General features: G+C 46.4%; 1 protein-coding gene across 3 annotated transcripts in view; it reads left to right on the top strand.

Annotated features, from left to right (window-relative positions):
- The window catches only part of LOC143781340 (unconventional myosin-Ig-like), a 213,258-nt gene that overhangs the window by 100,452 nt on the left and 86,656 nt on the right, over positions 1-26,150 (top strand). For 2 of the 3 annotated variants that reach the window (XM_077267893.1, XM_077267895.1), the window contains 4 exons: positions 1,989-2,196; positions 16,651-16,874; positions 17,016-17,160; positions 21,677-21,781. In XM_077267893.1, the coding sequence (XP_077124008.1) occupies positions 1,989-2,196; positions 16,651-16,874; positions 17,016-17,160; positions 21,677-21,781 (682 nt within the window). The remainder of the gene's footprint in view (positions 1-1,988; positions 2,197-16,650; positions 16,875-17,015; positions 17,161-21,676; positions 21,782-26,150) is intronic. The other variant, XM_077267894.1, reaches the window with a different exon arrangement.

The following is a 26,150-nucleotide window of genomic DNA, read 5'->3' as shown; positions in this document are numbered from 1 at the left end:
TGAAGCTGGGTCCCCAGGGCTCCCGGTGTAGTAGGGACAGGTGGTAGATGGTGTAGAAAGAACTAGAGGACACAGGGTTGCAGTCTCTTTACCTCTTTACTGTGTGATTCAGGCAGCCACAGTCCAGGGCACCGGATCACAGTTAATGGTGTGGTCTGGCTGGCTTGGAAGCGATTCAGGAATCCCCCTAACCAGGTGGAGTTGGAAGCCTTCCTTACTGCGCCATGTTGTAGTCCCTTTCTGCCTTAGGCCTCACACAAGGTCCTCACGTTCTCTCTGTCCCCCTTGTTGGTAGGACACTACCCACATGGCAGGTAACTCGAGCCTTTTTACAGAGTCTCTCAGATGACTCCGGGCTTTATCTGTTACTGTGTCTTCAGGTGTTAATGGTGGACAGGTGACCTGCAATCTCCGGTCCGACGGTTTCTGCCGTGGGGCGTAGAGTTAGCCCCACAACCTCGGTCTTCCAGCTACCGGTATTCTGCACTTCAGCATGGAGGAAGCTCAGTCGCAGCTTCTCTCTCCAGCTCTTCACTCTCCTGTGATTCTCTTCCCTGTCAGTCTCTTACAGACTGCTTTGTTTCTCTCTCCTTCCAGGAGCTGCAGAACCACTCGTCTCCACGGCCCCAGTTCTCCTCTCTCAGACTCTCTCTGTCTGCTTCCTCTCTCTTCACTCTCCTCTCACAGACTACGTCTAACTCCTCCTGCAGCCAAAATATATATCTAGGGAAGCTCCCCCATAACCAGGTTCAGAGCTCCCCCTTCTTGCCTGGAGTCAGAACATAGTTGCTTGTGCTGGTTACCTGTTAAAGGGATCTTTCCTCGCTTCCAAGCATGGCATCACCCTCCCCGGGAGGAAGGCAATACCACTGTAACAACTGGTTACCTGGGGTGTTACACTTCTTAAAGACCCCACTTAACATTTAATAATGTCCTGAGTCCCTCATACACAGTATGGTGGGCCCGCAGCTCTCCTATTCACAGTTTGATGGAGCCACAACTTCCCTATTCACAGTATGGTGTCCCCACAGTAGTCCTCTTACTGTATAATGACCCTCATACTGTATAATGGCCCACACATTAGGTCTTACGCTGTATAATAACCCACAGTAGTCCCCACACCATATGATGGCTCCTACAGTAGGTCCCAAATTTTATAAATGCACCCACAGTAGCTCCATGCTATATAATGTCTCCCACACCTTATGGAGGTCCCCAACAGTAGCCCCCACACTATATGAAGACCACCCACAGTAACTCCCACACTGTATGAGGCCCCCAGAGTAGCCCCTAAACTGTATAAGGGCCACTCACAGTTGTCTCTATAATGTATGAGGAGCCCCCATAGTTTATGATGCCCCCACAGTCACATGATACCCCCACACTTTATGATGTCCCCACACATTTGAATTAAAATAAAAAACATTATATCGTCACTTAATGAAGGATCCTAACGAGTCCTTCTGAAAAGCACCGCAGCGCGCACCGGCGCGGGGTGATGGCGGTGACGTGTCGGGACGCTGATGTCTTGTGCGTGTGCCAGCGCTTTTGCCGTTCTGTACACCGTAGATTTAATGTGCCCTGCGGTCTACAGAAAGGACAACGGTAGTGTGGGGAGATTGTGAGCGTGGCCCGGGGTGTCCGCACCCTCCTTCCCCCCCTGGAGCTACGTGGCTTCTATTATATCACCCCCACTATAGTAGTACAGTACATTACTATTAGCTGCATTAAAGGGTTTTCTCAAAAGCTGAAGGTTTCCACAGCGAGCTGCAGACCGGGGGCATCTTGACTGCTCCATTCCTTGTCACTGAGACCGTGGAGATAGCGGAGCGATGTACTCTGCTTTTTCCCATAAGCAGTGAATGGAGCGGAGGCCAAGCTTGTGCACCTTTGCTCCATTCATGGGCTCCAGCCCTAATCTCAGGAGACTCCTTTATAGTTCAGCCTTTCCAGAATCATGATATTACACGATAACATCTAATCTGCAGATACAAGATGACCTGTGAATACACATGGCCCAATCACCTGATGGACTCAGACATGGAGGCTGCCAGAGCTCTGATCGAGCAGCACGACTTCCAGGACGACGTGGCGTACGGATACACAAAGGTCTTCATCCGCACCCCCCAAACCCTGTTCAGTCTGGAACAAGAGCGGGCGCAGCTGATCCCCATCATTGTGCTGCTGATCCAGAAGGTGAGATAGTCTGCACTATATGACGGTATCTATAGAATATGAGTGGACACAATGTGAGCATAGTGCAGCATCATATAGGCACAATATGGCACTAAGTGGGCACTGTGCTGCTCTGTGAGTACTCTATGGCACTCTTTGGTTGGTGTGGACACTGTGGCTCTATATGGGCACATTATGACACTGTATGGCACTATATGGGCACACTATGGCACTATATGGGCGCACTATGGCACTATATAGGCGCACTATGGCACTCACCAGTGCAGAACGTATTTGGGCTATGCATGGTACAGACAGCACTCTTCTGGGCAGCTTTATGAGGGCAGTGATGGCGCTTCTTCTGATTCTTGGGAGCATAACAAAATACAGAAATAAGACATTTACCATTAATATACAGTGCCTTGCGAAAGCATTCGGCTCCCTGGAACTTTTCAACCTTTTCCCACATATCATGCTTCAAACATAAAGATACCAAATGTACATTTTTGGTGAAGAATCAACAACAAGTGGAGCACAATTGTGAAGTTGAATGAAATGTATTGCTTATTTTACATATTTGTGGAAATTCAAAAAATGAAAAGTGGGGCGTGCAATATTATTCGGCCCCTATAACTTAATACTTTGTTGCGCCACCTTTTGCTGCGATTACAAGTCTCTTGGGGTTTGTCTCTATCAGTTTTGTACATCGAGAGACTGAAATTCTTGCCCATTCTTCCTTGGCAAACAGCTCGAGCTCAGTGAGGTTTGATGGAGATCGTTTGTGAACAGCAGTTTTCAGCTCTTTCCACAGATTCTCGACTGGATTGAGGTCTGGACTCTGACTTGGCCATTCTAACACCTGGATACGTTTATTTGTGAACCATTCCATTGTAGATTTTGCTTTATGTTTGGGATCATTGTCTTGTTGGAAGACAAATCTCCATCCCAGTCTCAGGTCTTTTGCAGACTCCAACAGGTTTTCTTCAAGAATGGTCTTGTATTTGGCTCCATCCATCTTCTCATCAATTTTAACCATCTTCCTTGTCCCTGCTGAAGAAAAGCAGGCCCAAACCATGATGCTGCCACCACCATGTTTGACAGTGGGGATGGTGTGTTCAGGGTGATGAGCTGTGTTGGCAAAAAGTTTGATTTTGGTTTCATCTGACCAGAGCACCTTCTTCCACATGTTTGTTGTCTCCCAGGTGGCTTGTTGAAAACTTTAAACAACACTTTTTATGGATATCTTTGAGAAATGGCTTTCTTCTTGCCACTGTTCCATAAAGGCCAGATTTGTGCAGTGTAGGACTGATTGTTGTCCTATGGACAGACTGTCCCACCTCAGCTGTAGATCTCTGCAGTTCATCCAGAGTGATCATGGGCCTCTTGGCTGCATCTCTGATCAGTCTTCTCCTTGTCTGAGATGAAAGTTTAGAGGGACGGCCGGGTCTTGATAGATTTGCAGTGGTATGATACTCCTTCCATTTCAATATGATCGCTTGCACAGTGCTCCTTGGGATGTTTAAAGTTTTGGAAATCATTTTGTATCCAAATCCGGCTTTAAACTTCTCCACAACAGTATCACGGACCTGCCTGTTGTGTTCCTTGGTCTTCATGATGCTCTCTGTGCTTCATGCCAGTCTCACACGTCCAGATAATTCCGGTACCAGAGAAATCGGTACCGGAGTTATCCATGTCCGTGTGCTCACATGGCACATCAGTGTGGCACACTTGCGGCAGCCGTGTTCCGCCCGTGTGCTGACTGAGGACCACACGGACCGTGCAGGAGACAGCGCTAGAGTTAAGCGCTGTCCTCTGCTTTTGGTGCTGAAGCCGGCATTCATTCCTTCTCTCCAGCAGCGGTCGCTGGAGAGAAGGAATGAAAAATCAAGGTTTGTTGTTTTTTTTTTGTTAAGAATAAAGTTCGGGGTCACCTCCCGCCTCCCACCCCCTGTTCACCCGCCCGTTTGCAATAAAATACTCACCCAGCTCCCGCGATGTCTCCTCTCAGCGCCGGCAGCTTGTCCTGTGTGAGCGGTCACGTGGCACCGCTCATTACGGGGATGAATATGCGGCTCCACCCTTATGGTAATTTTTCATTCCTTCTCTCCAGCGAACGCTGCTGGAGAGAAGGAATGAATGCCGGCTTCAGCACCAAAAGCAGGGGACAGCGCTTAACTCTAGCGCTGTTTCTACTGCGGCGGTACGTGCACACGGAGGAGAGTGCACACTGTTCTCCATGTGCACGTGTGTTGTGAATTTACTTTTTGCTCCCTCTAGTGGTTACTAGTTTTTTGACTCTGGTTTTTCTGTCATTCCTTTTATCCGCACCTGGGTCGTTAGTTAAGGGTGTTGCTATTTAAGCTCCCTGGACCTTCAGTTCAATGCCTGGCAACGTAGTTATCAGAGCTAGTCTGCTGTGCTCTTGTCTACTGATCCTGGTTCCAGTTATATCAGCTAAGTCCGCTTTTTGCTTTTTGCTATTTTGTTTTGGTTTTGTATTTTTGTCCAGTTTGTTCCAAATATATATCCTGACCTTTGCTGGAAGCTCTAGGGGGCTGGTGTTCTCCCCCCGGACCGTTAGACGGTTCGGGGGTTCTTGAATTTCCAGTGTGGATTTTGATAGGGTTTTTGTTGACCATATAAGTTACCTTTCTTTATTCTGCTATCAGTAAGCGGGCCTCTCTGTGCTAAACCTGGTTCATTTCTGTGTTTGTCATTTCCTCTTACCTCACCGTTATTATTTGTGGGGGGCTTCTATCCAGCTTTGGGGTCCCCTTCTCTGGAGGCAAGAAAGGTCTTTTGTTTTCCTCTACTAGGGGTAGCTAGATTCTCCGGCTGGAGCCTGTCATCTAGAATCAACGTAGGAATGATCCCCGGCTACTTCTAGTGTTGGCGTTAGGAGTAGATATATGGTCAACCCAGCTACCACTGCCCTATGAGCTGGATTTTTGTATTCTGCAGACTTCCACGTTCCTCTGAGACCCTCGCCATTGGGGTCATAACAGTTTGCCAGGCCAGTATTAAATGTTTAATGCATTGCAGAAGAGGGATTATAAGAAAGAAGATTCTGAGTTTTTTTTTTTTTTTTCTTCTTCCCCTTTACCTCAGAGTGGCTATGCTTGCTGCAGACATGAATGTCCAGACCTTGATTACAAGTGTGGACCAGCTGGCTACTCGTGTGCAGGGCATACAAGACTATGTTATCAGTAATCCTAGGTCAGAACCTAAAATACCGATTCCTGAACTGTTTTCCGGAGACAGGTTTAAGTTTAGGAATTTCGTGAATAATTGTAAATTGTTTTTGTCCCTGAGACCCTGTTCATCTGGAGACTCTGCTCAGCAAGTAAAAATTGTTATTTCGTTCTTACGGGGCGACCCTCAGGATTGGGCTTTTTCGCTGGCGCCAGGAGATCCGGCATTGGCTGATATTAATGCGTTTTTTCTGGCGCTCGGTTTACTTTATGAGGAACCCAATCTTGAGATTCAGGCAGAAAAGGCCTTGCTGGCTATGTCTCAGGGGCAGGACGAGGCTGAAGTGTATTGCCAAAAATTTCGGAAATGGTCCGTGCTGACACATTGGAACGAGTGTGCACTGGCCGCTAATTTTAGAAATGGCCTTTCTGAAGCCATTAAGAATGTTATGGTGGGTTTTCCCATTCCCACAGGTCTGAATGATACTATGGCACTGGCTATTCAAATTGACCGGCGGTTGCGGGAGCGCAAAACCGCAAATTCCCTCATGTTGTTGTCTGAACAGACACCTAATTCGGTGCAATGTGATAGAAAAATCGCAAATTCCCTCATGGTGTTGTCTGAACAGACACCTGATTTAATGCAATGTGATAGAATCCTGACTAGAAATGAGCGGAAAATTCATAGACGCCGGAATGGCTTGTGCTACTACTGTGGTGATTCTACACATGTTATCTCAGCATGCTCTAAACGTATAGCTAAGGTTGTTAGTCCTGTCACCGTTGGTAATTTGCATCCTAAGTTTATTCTATCTGTAACTTTGATTTGCTCACTGTCGTCTTTTCCTGTCATGGCGTTTGTAGATTCAGGTGCTGCCCTGAGTCTTATGGATCTGTCATTTGCTAAGCGCTGTGGTTTTACTCTTGAACCATTAGAAAATCCTATTCCTCTTAGGGGTATTGATGCTACGCCATTGGCAGCAAATAAACCGCAGTATTGGACACAGGTTACCATGTGCATGACTCCTGAACACCGCGAGGTGATACGTTTCCTGGTTTTACATAAAATGCATGATTTGGTTGTTTTAGGGCTGCCATGGTTACAGACCCATAATCCAGTCCTGGACTGGAAGGCTATGTCAGTCTCAAGTTGGGGCTGTCGTGGTATTCATGGGGATTCCCTGCCTGTGTCTATTGCTTCTTCTACGCCTTCGGAAGTTCCGGAGTATTTGTCTGATTATCAGGATGTCTTCAGTGAGTCTGAGTCCAGTGCACTGCCTCCTCATAGGGACTGTGACTGTGCTATAGATTTGATCCCAGGCAGTAAATTTCCTAAGGGAAGACTGTTTAATCTGTCGGTACCTGAACATACCGCTATGCGTTCATATATCAAGGAGTCTCTGGAGAAAGGACATATTCGTCCGTCTTCTTCCCCTCTTGGTGCGGGATTCTTTTTTGTGGCAAAAAAGGACGGATCTTTGAGACCTTGTATTGATTATCGGCTTTTAAATAAGATCACTGTCAAATTTCAGTATCCTTTACCGCTGTTGTCTGACTTGTTTGCCCGGATTAAAGGTGCCAAGTGGTTCACCAAGATAGATCTTCGTGGTGCGTACAACCTTGTGCGCATTAAGCAAGGTGATGAATGGAAAACCGCATTCAATACGCCCGAAGGTCATTTTGAGTACTTGGTGATGCCTTTTGGGCTCTCCAATGCGCCTTCAGTTTTTCAGTCCTTTATGCATGACATTTTCCGGAAGTATCTGGATAAATTTTTGATTGTTTATCTGGATGATATTTTGGTTTTTTCTGATAATTGGGATTCGCATGTGGAGCAGGTCAGGTTGGTCTTTAAAATTTTGCGTGAAAATTCTTTGTTTGTCAAGGGCTCAAAGTGTCTCTTTGGTGTACAGAAGGTTCCCTTTTTGGGGTTCATTTTTTCCCCTTCTGCTGTGGAGATGGACCCAGTCAAGGTCCGAGCTATTCTTGATTGGACTCAGCCCTCGTCAGTTAAGAGTCTACAGAAGTTCTTGGGTTTCGCTAACTTCTACCGTCGTTTTATCGCTAATTTTTCTAGCATTGTGAAACCTTTGACGGATATGACCAAGAAGGGCTCCGATGTAGCTAACTGGGCTCCTGCTGCCGTGGAGGCTTTCCAGGAGTTGAAACGCCGGTTTACTTCGGCGCCTGTTTTGTGCCAGCCCGATGTCTCACTTCCCTTTCAGGTTGAGGTGGATGCTTCAGAGATTGGAGCAGGGGCCGTTTTGTCGCAGAGAGGCCCTGGTTGCTCTGTTATGAAACCTTGTGCCTTTTTCTCTAGGAAGTTTTCGCCTGCCAAGCGAAATTATGATGTGGGCAATCGGGAGTTGTTGGCCATGAAATTTGAGGAGTGGCGTCATTGGCTCGAGGGTGCTAAGCATCGTGTGGTGGTCTTGACTGATCACAAAAATCTGATGTATCTCGAGTCTGCTAAACGCCTTAATCCGAGACAGGCCCGCTGGTCATTGTTTTTCTCCCGCTTTGATTTTGTTGTCTCGTATTTACCAGGTTCAAAGAATGTGAAGGCCGATGCTCTTTCTAGGAGCTTTGTGCCTGATGCTCCTGGAGTCGCTGATCCTGTTGGTATTCTTAAAGATGGAGTTATCTTGTCAGCTATTTCTCCGGATCTGCGACGTGTGTTGCAGAGATTTCAGGCTGATAGGCCTGAGTCTTGTCCACCTGACAGACTGTTTGTCCCGGATAAGTGGACCAGCAGAGTCATTTCCGAGGTTCATTCCTCGGTGTTGGCAGGTCACCCGGGAATTTTTGGCACCAGAGATCTGGTGGCCAGGTCCTTTTGGTGGCCTTCCTTGTCAAGGGATGTGCGGTCATTTGTGCAGTCCTGTGGGACTTGTGCTCGAGCTAAGCCTTGCTGTTCTCGTGCCAGCGGTTTGCTCTTGCCCTTGCCTGTCCCGAAGAGACCTTGGACACATATCTCCATGGATTTCATTTCTGATCTTCCGCTATCCCAGGGCATGTCCGTTATCTGGGTGATATGTGATCGCTTCTCAAAGATGGTCCATTTGGTTCCTTTGCCTAAGCTGCCTTCCTCTTCCGATCTGGTTCCTGTGTTTTTCCAGAACGTGGTTCGTTTGCACGGCATCCCTGAGAATATTGTGTCAGACAGAGGATCCCAGTTCGTTTCCAGATTCTGGCGATCCTTTTGTAGTAGGATGGGCATTGATTTGTCGTTTTCGTCTGCTTTCCATCCTCAGACTAATGGACAGACGGAGCGAACCAATCAGACTTTGGAGGCTTATTTGAGGTGTTTTGTCTCTGCTGATCAGGACGATTGGGTGACATTCTTGCCGTTGGCTGAGTTTGCCCTTAATAATCGGGCTAGTTCCGCCACCTTGGTTTCGCCTTTTTTCTGCAACTCTGGTTTCCATCCTCGCTTTTCTTCGGGTCATGTGGAGCCTTCTGACTGTCCTGGGGTGGATTCTGTGGTGGATAGGTTGCAGCGGATCTGGAATCATGTGGTGGACAACTTGAAGTTGTCACAGGAGAGGGCTCAGCGCTTTGCCAACCGCCGCCGCGGTGTGGGTCCCCGACTACGCGTTGGGGATTTGGTATGGCTTTCTTCCCGCTTTGTTCCTATGAAGGTCTCCTCTCCCAAATTTAAACCTCGTTTTATTGGGCCTTACAAGATATTGGAAATCCTTAATCCTGTATCTTTTCGTCTGGATCTTCCTGTGTCGTTTGCTATTCACAATGTATTTCATAGGTCCTTGTTGCGGCGGTACATTGTGCCTATAGTTCCTTCTGCTGAGCCTCCTGCTCCGGTGTTGGTTGAGGGCGAGTTGGAGTACGTGGTGGAGAAGATCTTGGATTCTCGCCTCTCCAGGCGGAGGCTTCAGTACCTGGTCAAGTGGAAGGGCTATGGTCAGGAGGATAATTCCTGGGTGGTCGCCTCTGATGTTCATGCGGCCGATTTAGTTCGTGCCTTTCATGCCGCTCATCCTGATCGCCCTGGTGGTCGTGGTGAGGGTTCGGTGACCCCTCACTAAGGGGGGGGTACTGTTGTGAATTTACTTTTTGCTCCCTCTAGTGGTTACTAGTTTTTTGACTCTGGTTTTTCTGTCATTCCTTTTATCCGCACCTGGGTCGTTAGTTAGGGGTGTTGCTATATAAGCTCCCTAGACCTTCAGTTCAATGCCTGGCAACGTAGTTATCAGAGCTAGTCTGCTGTGCTCTTGTCTACTGATCCTGGTTCCAGTTATATCAGCTAAGTCCGCTTTTTGCTTTTTGCTATTTTGTTTTGGTTTTGTATTTTTGTCCAGCTTGTTCCAAATATATATCCTGACCTTTGCTGGAAGCTCTAGGGGGCTGGTGTTCTCCCCCCGGACCGTTAGACGGTTCGGGGGTTCTTGAATTTCCAGTGTGGATTTTGATAGGGTTTTTGTTGACCATATAAGTTACCTTTCTTTATTCTGCTATCAGTAAGCGGGCCTCTCTGTGCTAAACCTGGTTCATTTCTGTGTTTGTCATTTCCTCTTACCTCACCGTTATTATTTGTGGGGGCTTCTATCCAGCTTTGGGGTCCCCTTCTCTGGAGGCAAGAAAGGTCTTTTGTTTTCCTCTACTAGGGGTAGCTAGATTCTCCGGCTGGAGCGTGTCATCTAGAATCAACGTAGGAATGATCCCCGGCTACTTCTAGTGTTGGCGTTAGGAGTAGATATATGGTCAACCCAGCTACCACTGCCCTATGAGCTGGATTTTTGTATTCTGCAGACTTCCACGTTCCTCTGAGACCCTCGCCATTGGGGTCATAACACACGTGTGCGGGACGTTTTGCGGACCGTGCTGCCGGAGAAACGTGGACATGTCTCCGTGTTTTGCACACGGACCCACGATCCGCGAAAAATCACTGACATTTGCAGAGTCACATTGATTTTAATGTGTCTACGTGTGTCAGTGTCTCCGGTACGTGAGGAAACTGTCACCACACGTACCGGAGCCACTGATGTGTGAAACCGGCCTCACACAGAACCCTGAGACTATCACAGAGCAGGTGCATTTATACGGAGACTTGATTACACACAGGTGGATTATATGTATCATCATTAGGCATTTAGGACAACATTGGATCATTCAGAGATCTACAATGAACTTCTGGAGGGAGTTTGCTGCACTGAAAGTAAAGGGGCCGAATAATATTGCACGCCCCACTTTTCAGTTTTGAATTTCCATAAAAATATAAAGTAACCAATACATTTCTTTCAACTTCACAAATGTGTTCCACTTGTTGATTCTTCACCAAATACTTACATTTGGTGCCTTTGTTTGAAGCATGATATGTGGGAAAAGGTTGAAAAGTTCCAGGGAGCCGAATACTTTTGCAAGGCACTGTATATAGCAACTTGTTTGCGTCCTCAGCTCTGTCATCTAGGGGCCAGTGTGTCATCCTGAGCCTCCTGGTTCATGAATTATTAGGTTAGAACAGCCGGGTTTACATGGTATAATTGCGACCATTTATCAATCACTGATCAAGTCGATCAGTGGTCATTTAGTGGCCTGTTTACACCGGCTGACTATGCTTCTATGTGCACAGAGCTGTCTGTAATGTAATTGCTTTGTACTCATAAACTATCATGTTCTCGGCAGCACATACTGATTACATAAGATAATGTGCTGCCGAGAATGATGATCACTACGCAAGCCTAAAAATCATCTCACTGGACAAACAAGCGCATTACTCCTTTGTCGGGTGTTCGTTAAGCCAATAGTCGGGAATGAGCGTCCATACACGCGCTTGTTCCCACGATCATTGGCCTTCTATATGGGCCCTTATACAGGTGGAGCAATGATTGTAGAATTTATCTGCCACTTGGGGCGAGGAGAACGCATAAGCCACATGCCAAGTACTGTATATGCCAACCCCTGCACAGTCTGTAATGGCCGAGGGCTCCTTTATTCGCAGGGCATGATGTCCTGGTGTCTTGTGGCTGCTCCTAGCACACACTGTATGTTACCCGTCTCTGTCCTCAGCGAAGGTAAAGCAGCAGTCACTGCTCGCTGCATCTCCAGGGATATCGCCCTAAAGGGAGTGACCCATACAACTCCCACCATGTGTCCTATTATAGCTCACTAGATGGTGGCCCGAATCTAACACATCGGTATTCTAGAATATGTATGTACGTCACGCTGTGAGTGGGGGTTAAATTTTGCGCCAATATCGCTGATTGGTTGCGCCCGGCTGGCCGATCAGCGAAGCGTGGTTCAAATCTGGCACAAATTCGCGGCTGGACTGTGCCTGTCGCTGATTGGTCGCAGGATGTCGGGGGTTCGGGGTGCAGGATATAGTACAGCCACATAGTATATAACACAGCCACATAGTATATAGCACAGCCATGTAGTATGTAGTATATAGCACAGCCACATAGTATATAGCACAGCCACGTAGTATATAGCACAGCCACGTAGTATATAGCAACCATGCAGTATATAGCACAGCCCGTAGAATATAGCACAGCCACATAGTATATAGCAGCCACCTAGTATATAGCACAGCCACGTAGTATATAGCAACCATGTAGTATATAGCACAGCCCGTAGAATATAGCACAGCCACTTAGTATATAGCACAGCCACGTAGTATATAACACAGCCACGTAGTATATAGCACGCCCACGTACTATATAACTGTTGTGAATTAGACTTTTTGGCTCCCTCTTGTGGTCACTAGTGATATGACACTTTGATATTCCTTCCCTTGCTTGGTACCCACCTGGCCTCGTTAGTCCAGGGGTGTCGCTATTTGAACTTCCTGGATTGTCAGTCTGGTGCCTGGCATCGTTGTAATCAGATCCTTCTGTTTGCTCCTTTCTGCTGGTCCTGGTTCTTTGCAAAATTAAGCTAAGTCCTGCTTTCTTGTTTTTGGTTATTTACTGTGCTCTTATTTTTGTCCAGCTTGTACTAAATGTGATTCCTGATACTGCTGGAAGCTCTAGGGGGCGGATGTTCTCCCCCCGTGCCGTTAGACGGTTCGGGGGTTCTTGAATATTCCGCGTGGAGTTTTTGTGAGGGTTTTTGCTGACCATATAAGTCATCTTCCTATATTCTGCTATTAGTTAGTGGGCCTCTCTTTGCTAAAAACCTAGTTCATTTCTTGCATTTGTCTTTTCTTCTTACCTCACCGTTATTATTTGTTGGGGGCTTGTATCCAACTTTTTGGGGTATTTCCTCTGGAGGCAAGAAAGGTCTTTCTTTTCCCTGCTAGGGTTAGTTAGTTCTCCGGCTGGCGCGAGACGTCTAGAATCAACGTAGGTACGTTCCCCGGCTGCTGTTATTTGTGTGCTAGGTTCAGGTATATGGTCAGCCCAGTTACCACTGCCCTATGAGCTGGGTTTTATGTTTGCAGACTTCGCTATTTGTCTTTGAGACCCCCTGCCATTGGGGTCATAACATATAACACAGACAGCCACGTAGTATATAGCACAGCCACGTAGTATATAGCAGCCACATAGTATATAGCACAGCCACGTGGTATATAGCAGCCACGTAGTATATAGCAGCCACGTAGTATATAACACAGCCCACGCAGTATATAACACTGCCCACGTAGTATATATCAGTCACGCCGTATATAACATAGCCCATGTAGTATAGAGCAGTGTGGGCACCATATCTCTGTACCCCCTCCACATACTGCGCCCCTGGAACCGCTCTAGAGACCACCCTGCTTTTTACATCGCTGGAGATATCAGATTTTCTCCCTTAATATGAGAATATTCCTATATATAGAGCATGTAAGACAATCGCTTCCCCTGCTATTCCCTAATATTCTGGCTCTGCTCGCTGATGCTGCAGAGCATTCCTCCCACTTCTACATCGCTCCTGAGGTTAATGGGGCAGTTGTTGTATGTCGGATACAATGTGGCCCCTGCGGCCTGGTCATTCATTAGATTGTAAGCTCTGTGGATGAAACCTGACGCCTCTCAGAAGAGACATTTTTATCGTCAGTTAATTGGAAACCGCAGAGCGTCGCGCCCGTGATTCCTGCAGGGACAGACACAATGAAAGCAAATAAATTGGGTTTTAGATTTTGTTCTCGGAGCTGTCAGCACTCATTTATCCCAGTCTGAGCGCCCCCAAATTCTCCCTCAGGGGTGAATCATCTCCAAGAAGGGGTGAAGGTGTAAGGGTGGGAGTGACGGGGGAGGGGAGGCGTCGCTGCATCTTTCGCTTTTTCATCGCTGGCTTCTTGCAGTTCAGTGTATTTATAAGGAATAGAAGACTCCTGTCAGCTTTAATCAGAGGCGGGGAGGCAGCAGCAGCCGCTCCGTCAGGAAGGATTATTCACAGGGCTGCCTGGCTGGGCACACATATAAGTGGCATTGTCTTATTATAGGGGCACCGGGGACCCTGCTGGGGGGGAAACACACTTATATGACTTCCGTCTGATATTTGGGGCCCAAACGCATTTAACCCTTTAAATAGGCTACTTATCCCAGTAAATCGGGTGGTCCTGTGCCCACTATGATGCCAGCCTCAGTGCCCAGGACACGCTTAGGAATTTGCCGCAGGCCATCCTTATTTGTGTGCTGGCCGCTTTGATGCCCGTTGTGTCTATTCTTAATGTTTTGTAGCTGCGTGTCCCCGGAGGTCACCGCCCTGCGATTTGTTCTATTATGATACATTTTTCTCATTTTTAGATACTTAAAAAAAAAAAAGAAGCAATCCATTTTTGTCACTAACAAACCAGCCTCAGCGTGGTGACTTACAGCCTAGGAAGAACATTTACTGCAGGTTTTCTGCTAATAGAGGAGCTCCGACCCATCACTCCGCATTTATAGCGATCTGTCCCGTGGTACGAACTTCCAGGAATCCATTTGTTCTTTCCGTCCTTTTCTTCCTGCACCGGGGATTACATTGGGAATTGCATGGAAGAGTCAGTGCAAGAGAAAAACTCTGGATCTCATACATTGTATCAAAATAAACAATTACTCATCAGTGATAGACGTAGTAAAAGCTGAGGAGGCGCTTAGGAAATTGGTAAAGAAAAGGCCGCCCCTGACGGCGTTCTCGTGGTCGGTCGTCCCTGAGGAATCATTTGTCTGCCACGCACCAATAAAGTAATGATCAGCCCCCCATTACTGATCAGGCGCCTGGAGGGCTTCAGTTACGGGGACACCGGATTAATATTAGCTTGTGGCCCTCATACATATCGGGGGTCTGCGGCTCTGAGTCACTGGTGTCCTGTTGGTTTTTGGGTGCGTGGGAGCGTTTCAGTAGCCAGAATCTATATATAGTGATTAATCATCTGTGCGCCATAGAAACCTGAAAATATCCTTGGTTCCTGCCACAGTATCTTGTAAATGTATCTGTAGAAATCCAGCACTGTATACGTGTGACTGCTATGTAACCGGCGCTGTATACGTGTGACTGCTATGTAACCGGCACTGTATATACAAGTGCTTTTCACATAATTAGAATATCATCAAAAAGTGAATTTGTTTCAGTTCTTCAATATAAAAAGTGAATCTCGTATATTCTATATAGTCATTACACACAGTGATCTATTTCCCGCATTTATTTCTGTTAATGTTGATGATTATGGCTTACAGCCAATGAAAACCCAAAAGTCATTATCTCAGTAAATTAGAATGATTAACATAAAACACCTGTAAAGGCTCCTAAGTGTTTATAAAGGTCCCTTAGTCTGTTTCAGTAGCTCCACAATCATGGGGAAGACTGCTGACCTGACAGGTGTCCAGAAGGCGTCACTGACACACTCCACAAGGAGGGGAAGCCACAAAAGGTCATTGGTAAAGAAGCCGGCTGTTCACACAGTGCTGTATCCAAGAATATTAATGGAAAGTGGAGTGGAAGGAAAAAGTGTGTTAGAAAAAGGTGCACAAGCAACCGGGAGAACCGCAGCCTGGAAAGGATTGTTCAGAAAAGGCCATTCAGTAATGTGGTGGAGATTCACAAGGATCGGACTGCTGCTGGAATCATTGCTTCACCACACACAGACGTGTCCAGGACATGGGCTACAAGTGTCACATTCCTTGTGTCAGCCACTCATGACCAATAGACACCGCCAGAAGCGTCTTACCTGGGCCAAGGAGAAGAAGAACTGGACTGTTGTCAGTGGTCCAAGTGTTGTGTTCAGATTAAAGTAATTTTTGCATTTCATTTGGAAATCAAGGTCCCGGAGTCTGGAGGAAGAGCGGAGAGGCCACAATCCAAGCTGCTGGAGGTCTAGTGTGAAGTCTCCACAATCAGTGATGGTTTGGGAGCCATGTCATCTGCTGGTGTAGGTCCACTGAGTTTTAACAAGACCAAAGTCAGCGCCGCCGTCTACCAGGACATTGTAGAGCACTTCATGCTTCCCTCTGCCAACAAGCTTTTTGGAGATGGAAATGTCATTCTCCAGCAGGACTTGGCCCCTGTCCACACTGACAAAAGTACCAATACCTGGTGTACAAACAACAGTATCACTGGGCTTGATTGGCAGCAAACTCTGACCTTAACCCCATAGAGAATCTATGGAGTATTGTCAAGAGCAAGATGAGACACCAGACCCAACAATGCAGACGAGCTGAAGGCTGCTATCAAAGCAACCTGGGCTTCCATAGCCCCTCAGCAGCGCCACAGGCTGATCGCCTCCATGCCACGCCGCATTGATGCAGTAATTGATGCAAAAGGAGCCACGACCAAGTATTGAGTGCATTTACTGATCATACATTTCAGTAGGGAACATTTCAGACTTTAAAATAGTTTTTGTGTTATAAAGTATTCTAATTTACTGAGATAATGACTTCTGGGTTTTCATTGGCTGTAAGCCATAATCATCCACATTAACAGAAATAAACATGTGAAATTGGTCACTCTGTGTGTAATGACTCTATAGAATATAGGAGATTCACTTATTGTATTGAAGAACTGAAATAAATTCACTTTTTGATGATATTCTAATGTTGTGAGAAGCACCTGTATGTAACCAGCTCTTTGCTCAGCATCACTGCCCTGTTCATGCTGAGCCTCCTGGTTCATTCTAGAACTACAGTGAAGACTGAGTCTGAAAACCACAGATTGTATTCACCTGTCCTACAGTCAGACTCCGCCGAGCCTTAAATGGCTGATAACAGGGAACAATAGATTGCATGTACTTGCAGACAAACAGAATTAGACTGGGAGTTAACAACTGATATTGGCCAAGGCGTCCTCTGTAGAGGAGACTTGGACCCCGGATATTCTGCAGTCTCTATTATAACCGGCTTTTCTCCCCTTTTCCCGGCAGGTTTGGAGGGGCACCCTGGCACGCTGGCGCTTCAAGCGACTAAAGTCCATTTATAAAATTATGAGCTCTTACAAGTGCTACAAAGTCCGCTCTCATCTCAGGGAAATAGTGCGCAGGTTCGAGAATGTCCGCGAAATGCAGGATTACGGCAGAAGTGTGGAATGGCCCGCGCCGCCCACGGTCCTAGGACAGTTCCAAGAAATCTGTAAGAAGCTACACAGAAGGTTAGTAGGGATGAGGCTCCTCACACTGGCGGAGGAGTCTGCACTATGGACCAGCACCATGTAACGCAGTGGACCTTGCCGTATTATGGGATGTGCTGGCATCCACAGGCGCTGTGCTGTAAGTCCTCTCCTGTTCTGCAGATGGAGAGCCACGAAGATTGTGAAAAATATCCCCCCCTCCGAAATGCTGCAGATCAGATGTAAAGTGTGTGCCATGGAAGCGCTGCAGGATCAGCGCCAGGACGTTGGCTATCAGCGCACGTGGAAGCAGAACTACCTGGGCTGTGTGAGTGTACAGGGTGTATACAGTCAGAAGCCTCGGGGTCACATCGCCACCATGCTGGGGCGAAGCGGGAAAGCTGAAAACGCCCATCATCACATGGCACAAATATCTGCCAAGTGAGGTCCTACCGCTGGCAGAGTGGGGTCCGGAGGGCGCCCATATCACAGTGCATGGTCATTATGGACAGAGGCAGGGTATCCTAGCTGACTCACTGATGTCCTCTTATGTACCCTGGGGCTGCTGGGACCCCTAGGACCTGCAAAGTCTGCCCATGGCGGCGAGCCCTGCTGCCCCCGGGATCTATGGCTGCAATCAGAGAGGTGACAGGATGAGGGGACAATCCTAGAACACCCCGAGATAATGGGAGGCATATAATGAGTATAATAATTCACTTGGCGCACACCAAATTAAACAAATCTCAAAATGTCAGTGGGGGTGCAAACCAAGTGAACGTGGAGCAAAGCATGGCAAAGGGAAGAAAAAAAAAGTCACTGTAAGGCATGCACACCACCCAAGATACTATAGTATAAAACAGCAAACTTTATTGTAACAAAATTAAAAACAAAAACAATACAACACTCCACCATCAACCCCCTACCTGTGTGAAAAATGGCAATATACAGTAATATAAACTAGAACAATAAATGAATGGCAGCCAGAGGAAATAAACCTATGGTGATCTGCGGATATACAATGCTAAACCGCACACCAACCAGGTGAATAATGCACAACACCGGGTCAAAAGAAAGTACACCCCACATTAAGTACAATACCCACAAGGATATGATAGAGATCTGAGAAGGGAACAGGTGCTGGAATCTAAGTGCAAGGTCCAACCTGTCAGGTAAGTAACAGAACTGCTGGAGAGAAGCAAGTCACCTGAAAAAACGACCATGCTGGCGGCCAAACACAGGAGCGGGAAGTGGAGGAGTGGACTCCCAAGGCGTATCGCTGTTACCAGGACAGCTTCGTCAGGGGAAGTGAGTAAAGAGCTACCCATAAAGGGTATAAATACCTGTATGCTTAATGACAAGTAACGCCCGGGGTGTGTGGCTGGCAGACCGGGAAGCGGAGATAGTGGCTGTTGGTAGTGAGATGCAAGCAGACGTCTCTGCTACAATGTGTCTAGTGTGCACGCGCTGTTCAAAAGATCAGCGTGCCGCACGAGACAAGGAGTAGAGCGCATGCGCGGCTCCCGGGAGTCAGGACAGTGAGAGTATAGATGCCAACCAAACCCCTGGAAACGAAGAACACTGAAGGAACAGCACGATAGGGCATTACAGGTACGAGTAAAGAAATACAATGTAAGATGAATAAGAGTACCCAAGATGAGAGATGAGAATGGGAACTACTACAAAAGGGACCCCCCCCCAAAAAAAAAAAAAAAAAAAAAAAGAGCGTCAGGACTTAGGCTACGTTCACACTTGCGTTGTTGGGCGCAGCGTCGTCGACGCATACCGATGCATGCGTCATGCACCCCTATCTTTAACATGGGGGGCGCATGGACATGCATCGGTATGCGTTTTCTAGCGTTTTACGACGCATGAGCCATATAGACGCACAAGACAGGGCGCAGGGGACGCTACTTGTTGCAGTTTTCCAGCGTCCTAATTTTTTTTTAAAACGCATGCGTCGCACTTGCGTCGTAAATGCGCAAAAAAACCCCATTAGTGTCTATAGAAAACGCATAGGGTGCAAGTGCCTGCGTCGTCCTGCGTTGTTCGACGCATGCGTCTTTTGAAAAAAAAAAAGTGAAGTGTCAATTTTTGTAACGTTGGACGCATGCGTCACAAAACACTGCAACACTGCGCCCAACAACGCAAATGTGAACGTAGCCTAATACAGCGCAAGTGGAAAAAATATATATAGAAAGGTAGCCAATGAACTACTCTATTTATTTAAACCCATTTAGATATAAAGAAATATGGGAAACGCAAGAAAATCATTGAATTAAGGTGCCTGTATGTAGGGCCACACGGGGTATAAAATATATACAGTATGTATGTATATATATGTATAGATATATAACCCTAGTAAAAATATATATGTATGTATATAATGGTGCTGAACACATGCACAAAAAAAAGGAAATGAAATGTATAAATGCGTAGATAGCAAAACCCCAGGCAAAAGGGGGGGAGGGGCCATAAAAAAAAAAAAGAGTATATTACCAGGTCTACGTGCGAAATAGGTGTTAAAAGGGCATAGAACAATACCTAAAGGGAAAAAAAAGAACAGATAATACAAGTACAAAATAGATGACATGCAGACACTAATATATAGTCCCATTTTTTAAAAAGTCGATATATATTTTGTTAAATTAGTCAAAGTGCATAATGAATGCACATGTAGAGATAGTCCATCTTGTGTGAACAGAATTTCCAGGGAGAGGTTGCTCTCCAAAAACTACAGATGAGAAGTGCCACAGACACAGGCAAAGGCCAGGACATGTCAAATGTCCTTATGATGCGTAGATCCTCAGAGGGATGTGTTGGTTCTACTCAGAATAAAAGGAATCCAAACACCGGAGATTGTTCATCAGTGGTCCAGGCATATCCAAAAGAATTCCATGGCGAAACCAATTATGTTCCGATAATATGTCAGCCCAACAAACCTGTGAAAAGAAGGTCTTCATTAATCCCCTTCGGAGCCGTAGAGTGCAACAGAAAAATCCAACAGGATTCAGCTTGTAAAAGTTTCTTATGTAGAGAGCCACCTCTACCAGAGCCCCTTAAGTGTTCCAGTCCAACTGTCCTGGTGCTGGAATAGCTTCCTGCATGATTAGTGAAAAAATGGGTGGCCACTGTCGTAAGTGTCTCACCTTTACGACTATCAGTGGCAGCTGTATTGATGGTTGAGAAGTGTCCCTGGATCCTTCGTCGTAGTTTCTGTGACGTCTGACCTACATATACAAGGGAGCAAGGGCAGATAATGGCATAAATGACGTTGGTCGTTTGCAATTGATATAGTTCTTCAAATTGTGCTGGGTTTGATCAACAGGATTGCAGAATACATCTCGTGTAGGATACATGTATTGGCAGAGCCCTTCAAAATAATACCTCGATTAAGTCTATGTGAGGGCCTCGTGTAGTGGCTCCTGGTCAGGATATCCCTTAAATTTGGGGCTCTCCTTGCGGTCAAAAGTGGCCACTTGCTCACAACCCGGGAAGTCTGTAGGTCAGCAGTCAAAATTCTCCAGTGCTCTTGTAAGATGTTTCTTACCTGTGTCCAATTGGTGTTAAAAATCGTGATGAAGCGAACATGATTATCAGAATCCTTCTTGCTTGGGGTAAGGAGAGAATCCTGTGTTTCTGCCTTAGCCCTCTGGTAGCCTGTTGGTAAGGTCCAGCGCCTCTTGTTGGAAGTCTTGGTTGTCAGTGCAGTTACGCCTGACCCTCAGGAATTGCCCCATCGGAACACCTTGCTTAATGTGTGTTGGATGAAAACTTTGGTATTCCAACAAACTGTTGGTGGCTGTTGGTTTCCGGTACGGACATACTCTTTATTCATCTTATATTGTATTTCTTTACTCGTACCTGTAATGCCCTATCGTGCTGTTCCTTCAATGTTCTTCGTTTCCAGGGGTTTGGTTGGCATCTATACTCTCACTGTCCTGACTCCCGGGAGCCGCGCATGCGCTCTACTCCTTGTCTCGTGCGGCACGCTGATCTTTTGAACAGCGCGTGCACACTAGACACATTGTAGCAGAGACGTCTGCTTGCATCACACTACCAACAGCCGCTTTCTCCGCTTCCCGGTCTGCCAGCCACACACCCCGGGCGTTACTTGTCATTAAGCATACAGGTATTTATACCCTTTATGGGTAGCTCTTTACTCACTTCCCCTGACGAAGCTGTCCTGGTAACAGCGATACGCCTTGGGAGTCCACTCCTCCACTTCCCGCTCCTGTGTTTGGCCGCCAGCATGGTCGTTTTTTCAGGTGACTTGCTTCTCCCCAGCAGTTCTGTTACTTACCTGACAGGTTGGACCTTGCACTTAGATTCCAGCACCTGTTCCCTTCTCAGATCTCTATCATATCCTTGTGGGTATTGTACTTAATGTGGGGTGTACTTTCTTTTGACCTGGTGTTGTGCATTATTCACCTGGTTGGTGTGCGGTTTAGCATTGTATATCCGCAGATCACCATAGGTTTATTTCCTCTGGCTGCCATTCACTTATTGTTCTAGTTTATATTACTGTATATTGCCATTTTTCACACAGGTAGGGGGTTGATGGTGGAGTGTTGTATTGTTTTTAATTGTTTTTCATTTTGTTACAATAAAGTTTGCTGTTTTATACTATAGTATCTTGGGTGGTGTGCATGCCTTACAGTGACTTCTTTTTTTCTTCCCTTTGCCATGCATATAATGATGAAGCAGCAGACTGGGGCGCTTTGTATGTTCCCCATGTCGCCCCTATATTCTCTGCAGTGCTCCATTGCTCCAGATTGCCTCCTCCCATCAGTGGCATGAACTCCAGTGCTGAGCTATTTTCTCACCCTCTCTCTGGTGTCACGCAGGAAGCAGAGAATCCAAGTGGAATCGCTCAATTCCAGAAATCACTTCAAGCCTTGAGGAAAAAAGATGGTGACGGCCCCATCGTATTCTCCTGCTTTATCCGGAAGGTGAGGGCTAATCTCATCTCCTTCCCATGACGGCCCAGTCATCGCTGCCTTCCTGCCAGGTTTGGAAGAGAATCACTCTCAATTAGTGACGCCTTCGTTTACAACCAATTCACAGAATGATTTCTGCTTTCTTTCCAACTTGTCTTTTCTGCTTTTTATGTCCGTGTGGCTTTATCAGACATGTTTGGACGGATTCATGAAATGCAAGTTTTTGATGCAGCTCTACTCCAGCCCTCTCCCCGGAATGATTTTATGCATTTCAGTTGCTGGATAAAAAGTTGCATTTTTTTAAACATTTTGCAAATTCAGCAACTGTATGAGCTAAAAAAATTGCAATAATTGGTTAAAAAAAGACAATTTTCAGGATTTATGCAAAATTAATGAACCGCGTGCGCGATTTTGATGAATTTGGTGCAAAAACGATGTCGAAAACCACAAGACAAAAGAAAAGTGACTTACAAAAAAATATGCAAATGATGAATTGGTGCCTGTGTGTTATACTGGTGGAATTCACGTCACTGTCCATGGTGCTGAACGTGTGTACTGATAAATCACACACATCGGGGAGACGGGGCGATCACTTCAGATGGAAGTTAGAGAATAGAGCGATAGATAGATAATAGATAGATAGATAGAAAGATAGATAATAGATAGATAATAGATGGATAATAGATAGATACATGGATAATAGATGGATGATGGATAATAGATAGATGGATGATAGATAATAGATAACAGATAGATAATAGATGGATAATAGATAGATACATGGATAATAGATGGATGATGGATAATAGATAGATGGATGATAGATAATAGATAACAGATAGATAATAGATGGATAATAGATAGATACATGGATAATAGATGGATGATGGATAATAGATAGATGGATGATAGATAATAGACAGATAATAGATAGGTGGATAATAGGGCAGCATGGTGGAGTCCTGGGTTCAAACCTCACCCAGGACAACATCTGCAAGGAGTTTGTATGTTCTCTCCGTGTTTGGGTGGGTTTCCTCCGAGTTCTCCGGTTTCCTCCCACATTCCAAAGACATACCGATAGGGAATTTAGATTGTGAGCCTCATCGGGGACAGTGATGATAATGTGTGCAAAGTGTAAAGCGCTGCGGAATATGTTAGCGCTATATAAAAATAAAGATGATTATTATTATTTATAATCTGTCTATTATCTATCTATCTCTCTCTATTATCTATTATCAATGTATTATCTACTGTCTATCTATTAACAATCTGTAATCTATTATCTATCTATCATCAATCTATTATCTATCATCTATCTATCTATCATCTCTCTTCTCTATTTATTATGTCTATCACCTATGCATCTGTTACCTACCTACCTATCTATGTATCGATCCCTTCTCTATCTAGCAGAGCATGCAGCTGTGGAGCACAGGCCCCATTATTATTAGGTGCAGTTGCTCCTCTGGGGGGGTTGTTGGAGACTCTTGGAGGACTGTGGAGGTGGTTTTCACTGCACATCACCTTCTTCTTTTTGGGGCACATTGTCAGGCCTCCACTTCTCCGATTCCTCACCTCCTGGAGCCACTGGTTAGATTCTTCCTGGTGAATATCAGCTTTCTGTGCTGCAGGATCAGATAATGTACAACATCTAAATCTCGCTCAGCTGAGAAATCCGTGCAGGAGGAAGTGACTGCAGGAAGACATTGTGAGATACTGTGCACTATCTGTGCTGTAGGAACCGAGAACCCCCAAACTGTGTCTCCCACCATGCAGAACAGCAGAGAAGGGAGTTTTGTGGGTTCACATCCTGAGAGTCAGCAGGAAAGAAGCTGGAATCAGACAGCCACGTCAGTATGACAGGAGGATTGGACATAATGGAACTTGAGATTGTTTATTCAGGGATAAACTGGAGGACTTGATACAAGTGTCCACATCCTTCCTGATGGGAATCACAGTAATGAGATTTGCCCGTTTTCACATTGATGCATAAGTATTCAGGCCTTTAAGCCAACGTCTTGCAGCAGCATCATTGGCAGTGATCACAGCTTAGTCTGGCCCTTTAAGAGTGCTGTCACCTTGGAGTCTATATTTGATACCTTCTATAAGGCCTCTCTATATACTCAGCGTCTTGTGACTCATGATTACAGCTCCTGGGGTCGCCGGGATCACATTAAGCAAAAGCAGGAATCAGCGCAATCAATAATTATAGCTTCTTGCCTGCGTCATCTGACTAAGAACGTGACACAGGCAGGGGCTCTGCCCACGCAACAAAGGCGGCGATATATAGCGTGTGACCGCTAAACGTGGCACTGCCACCTCACCTTATACAGAGGTCACAACAAAGGCCAGCGATATATATAGAGTGTGACTACTAAACGTGGCACTGCCACCTCATCTTATACAGAGGCCACAACCAAGGCCGGCGATATATAGCGTGTGACCACTAGACGTGGCACGGCCACCTCACCTTATACAGAGGTCACAACCAAGGCCAGCGATATATAGTGTGTGACCACTAGATGTGGCACTGCCACCTCACCTTATGCAGAGGTCACAACAAAGGTCGGCGATATATAGCGTGTGACCACTAGACGTGGCACTGCCACCTCACCTTATACAGAGGTCACAACAAAGGCCGGCGATATATAGCGTGTGACCACTAGACGTGGCACTGCCACCTCACCTTATACAGAGGTCACAACAAAGGCCGGCGATATATAGCGTGTGACCACTAGACGTGGCACTGCCACCTCACCTTATACAGAGGTCACAACAAAGGCCGGCGATATATAGTGTGAGACCACTAGACGTGGCACTGCCACCTCACCTTATAGAGGTCACAACAAAGGCCGGCGATATATAGCGTGTGACCACTAGACGTGGCACTGCCACCTCACCTTATACAGAGGTCACAACAAAGGCCGGCGATATTTAGTGTGAGACCACTAGACGTGGCACTGCCACCTCACCTTATACAGAAGTCACAACAAAGGCCGGCGATATATAGTGTGAGACCACTAGACGTGGCACTGCCACCTCACCTTATACAGAGGTCACAACAAAGGCCAGCGATATATAGCGTGTGACCACTAGACGTGGCACTGCCACCTCACTTTATAGAGGTCACAACAAAGGCCGGCGATATATAGCGTGTGACCACTAGACGTGGCACTGCCACCTCACCTTATACAGAGGTCACAACAAAGGCCGGCGATATTTAGTGTGAGACCACTAGACGTGGCACTGCCACCTCACCTTATACAGAAGTCACAACAAAGGCCGGCGATATATAGTGTGAGACCACTAGACGTGGCACTGCCACCTCACCTTATACAGAGGTCACAACAAAGGCCGGCGATATATAGCGTGTGACCACTAGACGTGGCACTGCCACCTCACCTTATAGAGGTCACAACAAAGGCCGGCGATATATAGCGTGTGACCACTAGACGTGGCACTGCCACCTCACCTTATACAGAGGTCACAACAAAGGTCGGCGATATATAGCGTGTGACCACTAGACGTGGCACTGCCACCTCACCTTATACAGAGGTCACAACAATGGCCAAGAGCAAACGAGGGCAGAGAATTTGGATTCACCATGGAAGAGTCAGAATTTCCATGTAATTATCCCCAGATAGGTATAGTGTGCTGTGACACCATATGGCTTCCGTAGAGTGGACTCGCGGCCATCTAGTGCCATACACTACCCGGGTGCATCGTGCATACCACTCTGCCCAATGTGTCCATAGATAATGTCCATAATGTGTCCATAGATATGTCCCAGACCTAAAATCATGAACATTAGGGTAATTTATTTCTAGGGTGGGGTCTCACGGTAAGCTCCATCTCTTGAGGACGTCTCCTCCGGATGCCATCTTCCACTCCGTTCCTAGCAGTGGTCAGTAATGCATCAGTCATGTACTGTTGGCAGATGAATGGTATTTTGGCAGCATGATGGCTCAGTGGTTAGTGCACAATGGCTCAGTGGTTAGCACATGATAGCTCAGTGGTTAGCACACGATGGCTCAGTGGTTAGTACATGATGTCTCAGTGGTTAGTACATGATTGCCCAGTGGTTAGCACACTATGGCTCAGTGGTTAGTACATGATGGCTAAGTGGTTAGCACTGTAGCCTGGGGACCTTGGTCAATTCCCACGGAGGACAACATCCCCAAGGAGTTTGTGTTCTCTCTGGGTTCTCTAGTTTCTTCCCACTCTCCAAAGACATAGTGACAGGGAATCTAGACTGTGAGCCCCAATGGGGACAGCGATGGTGATGTCTGTACAGCGCTGCAGAATATGATGGTGCTATATATACAGTATTACAATAAATATTTGTGACTGGAGGGGAGCAGCGTGCCGGGAATATACAGGG

Source organism: Ranitomeya variabilis, chromosome 6 (genome assembly GCF_051348905.1).
Source record: "Ranitomeya variabilis isolate aRanVar5 chromosome 6, aRanVar5.hap1, whole genome shotgun sequence".
Lineage (NCBI taxonomy): Eukaryota > Metazoa > Chordata > Amphibia > Anura > Dendrobatidae > Ranitomeya > Ranitomeya variabilis.
This window is presented reverse-complemented; position numbering and strand designations above follow the sequence as displayed.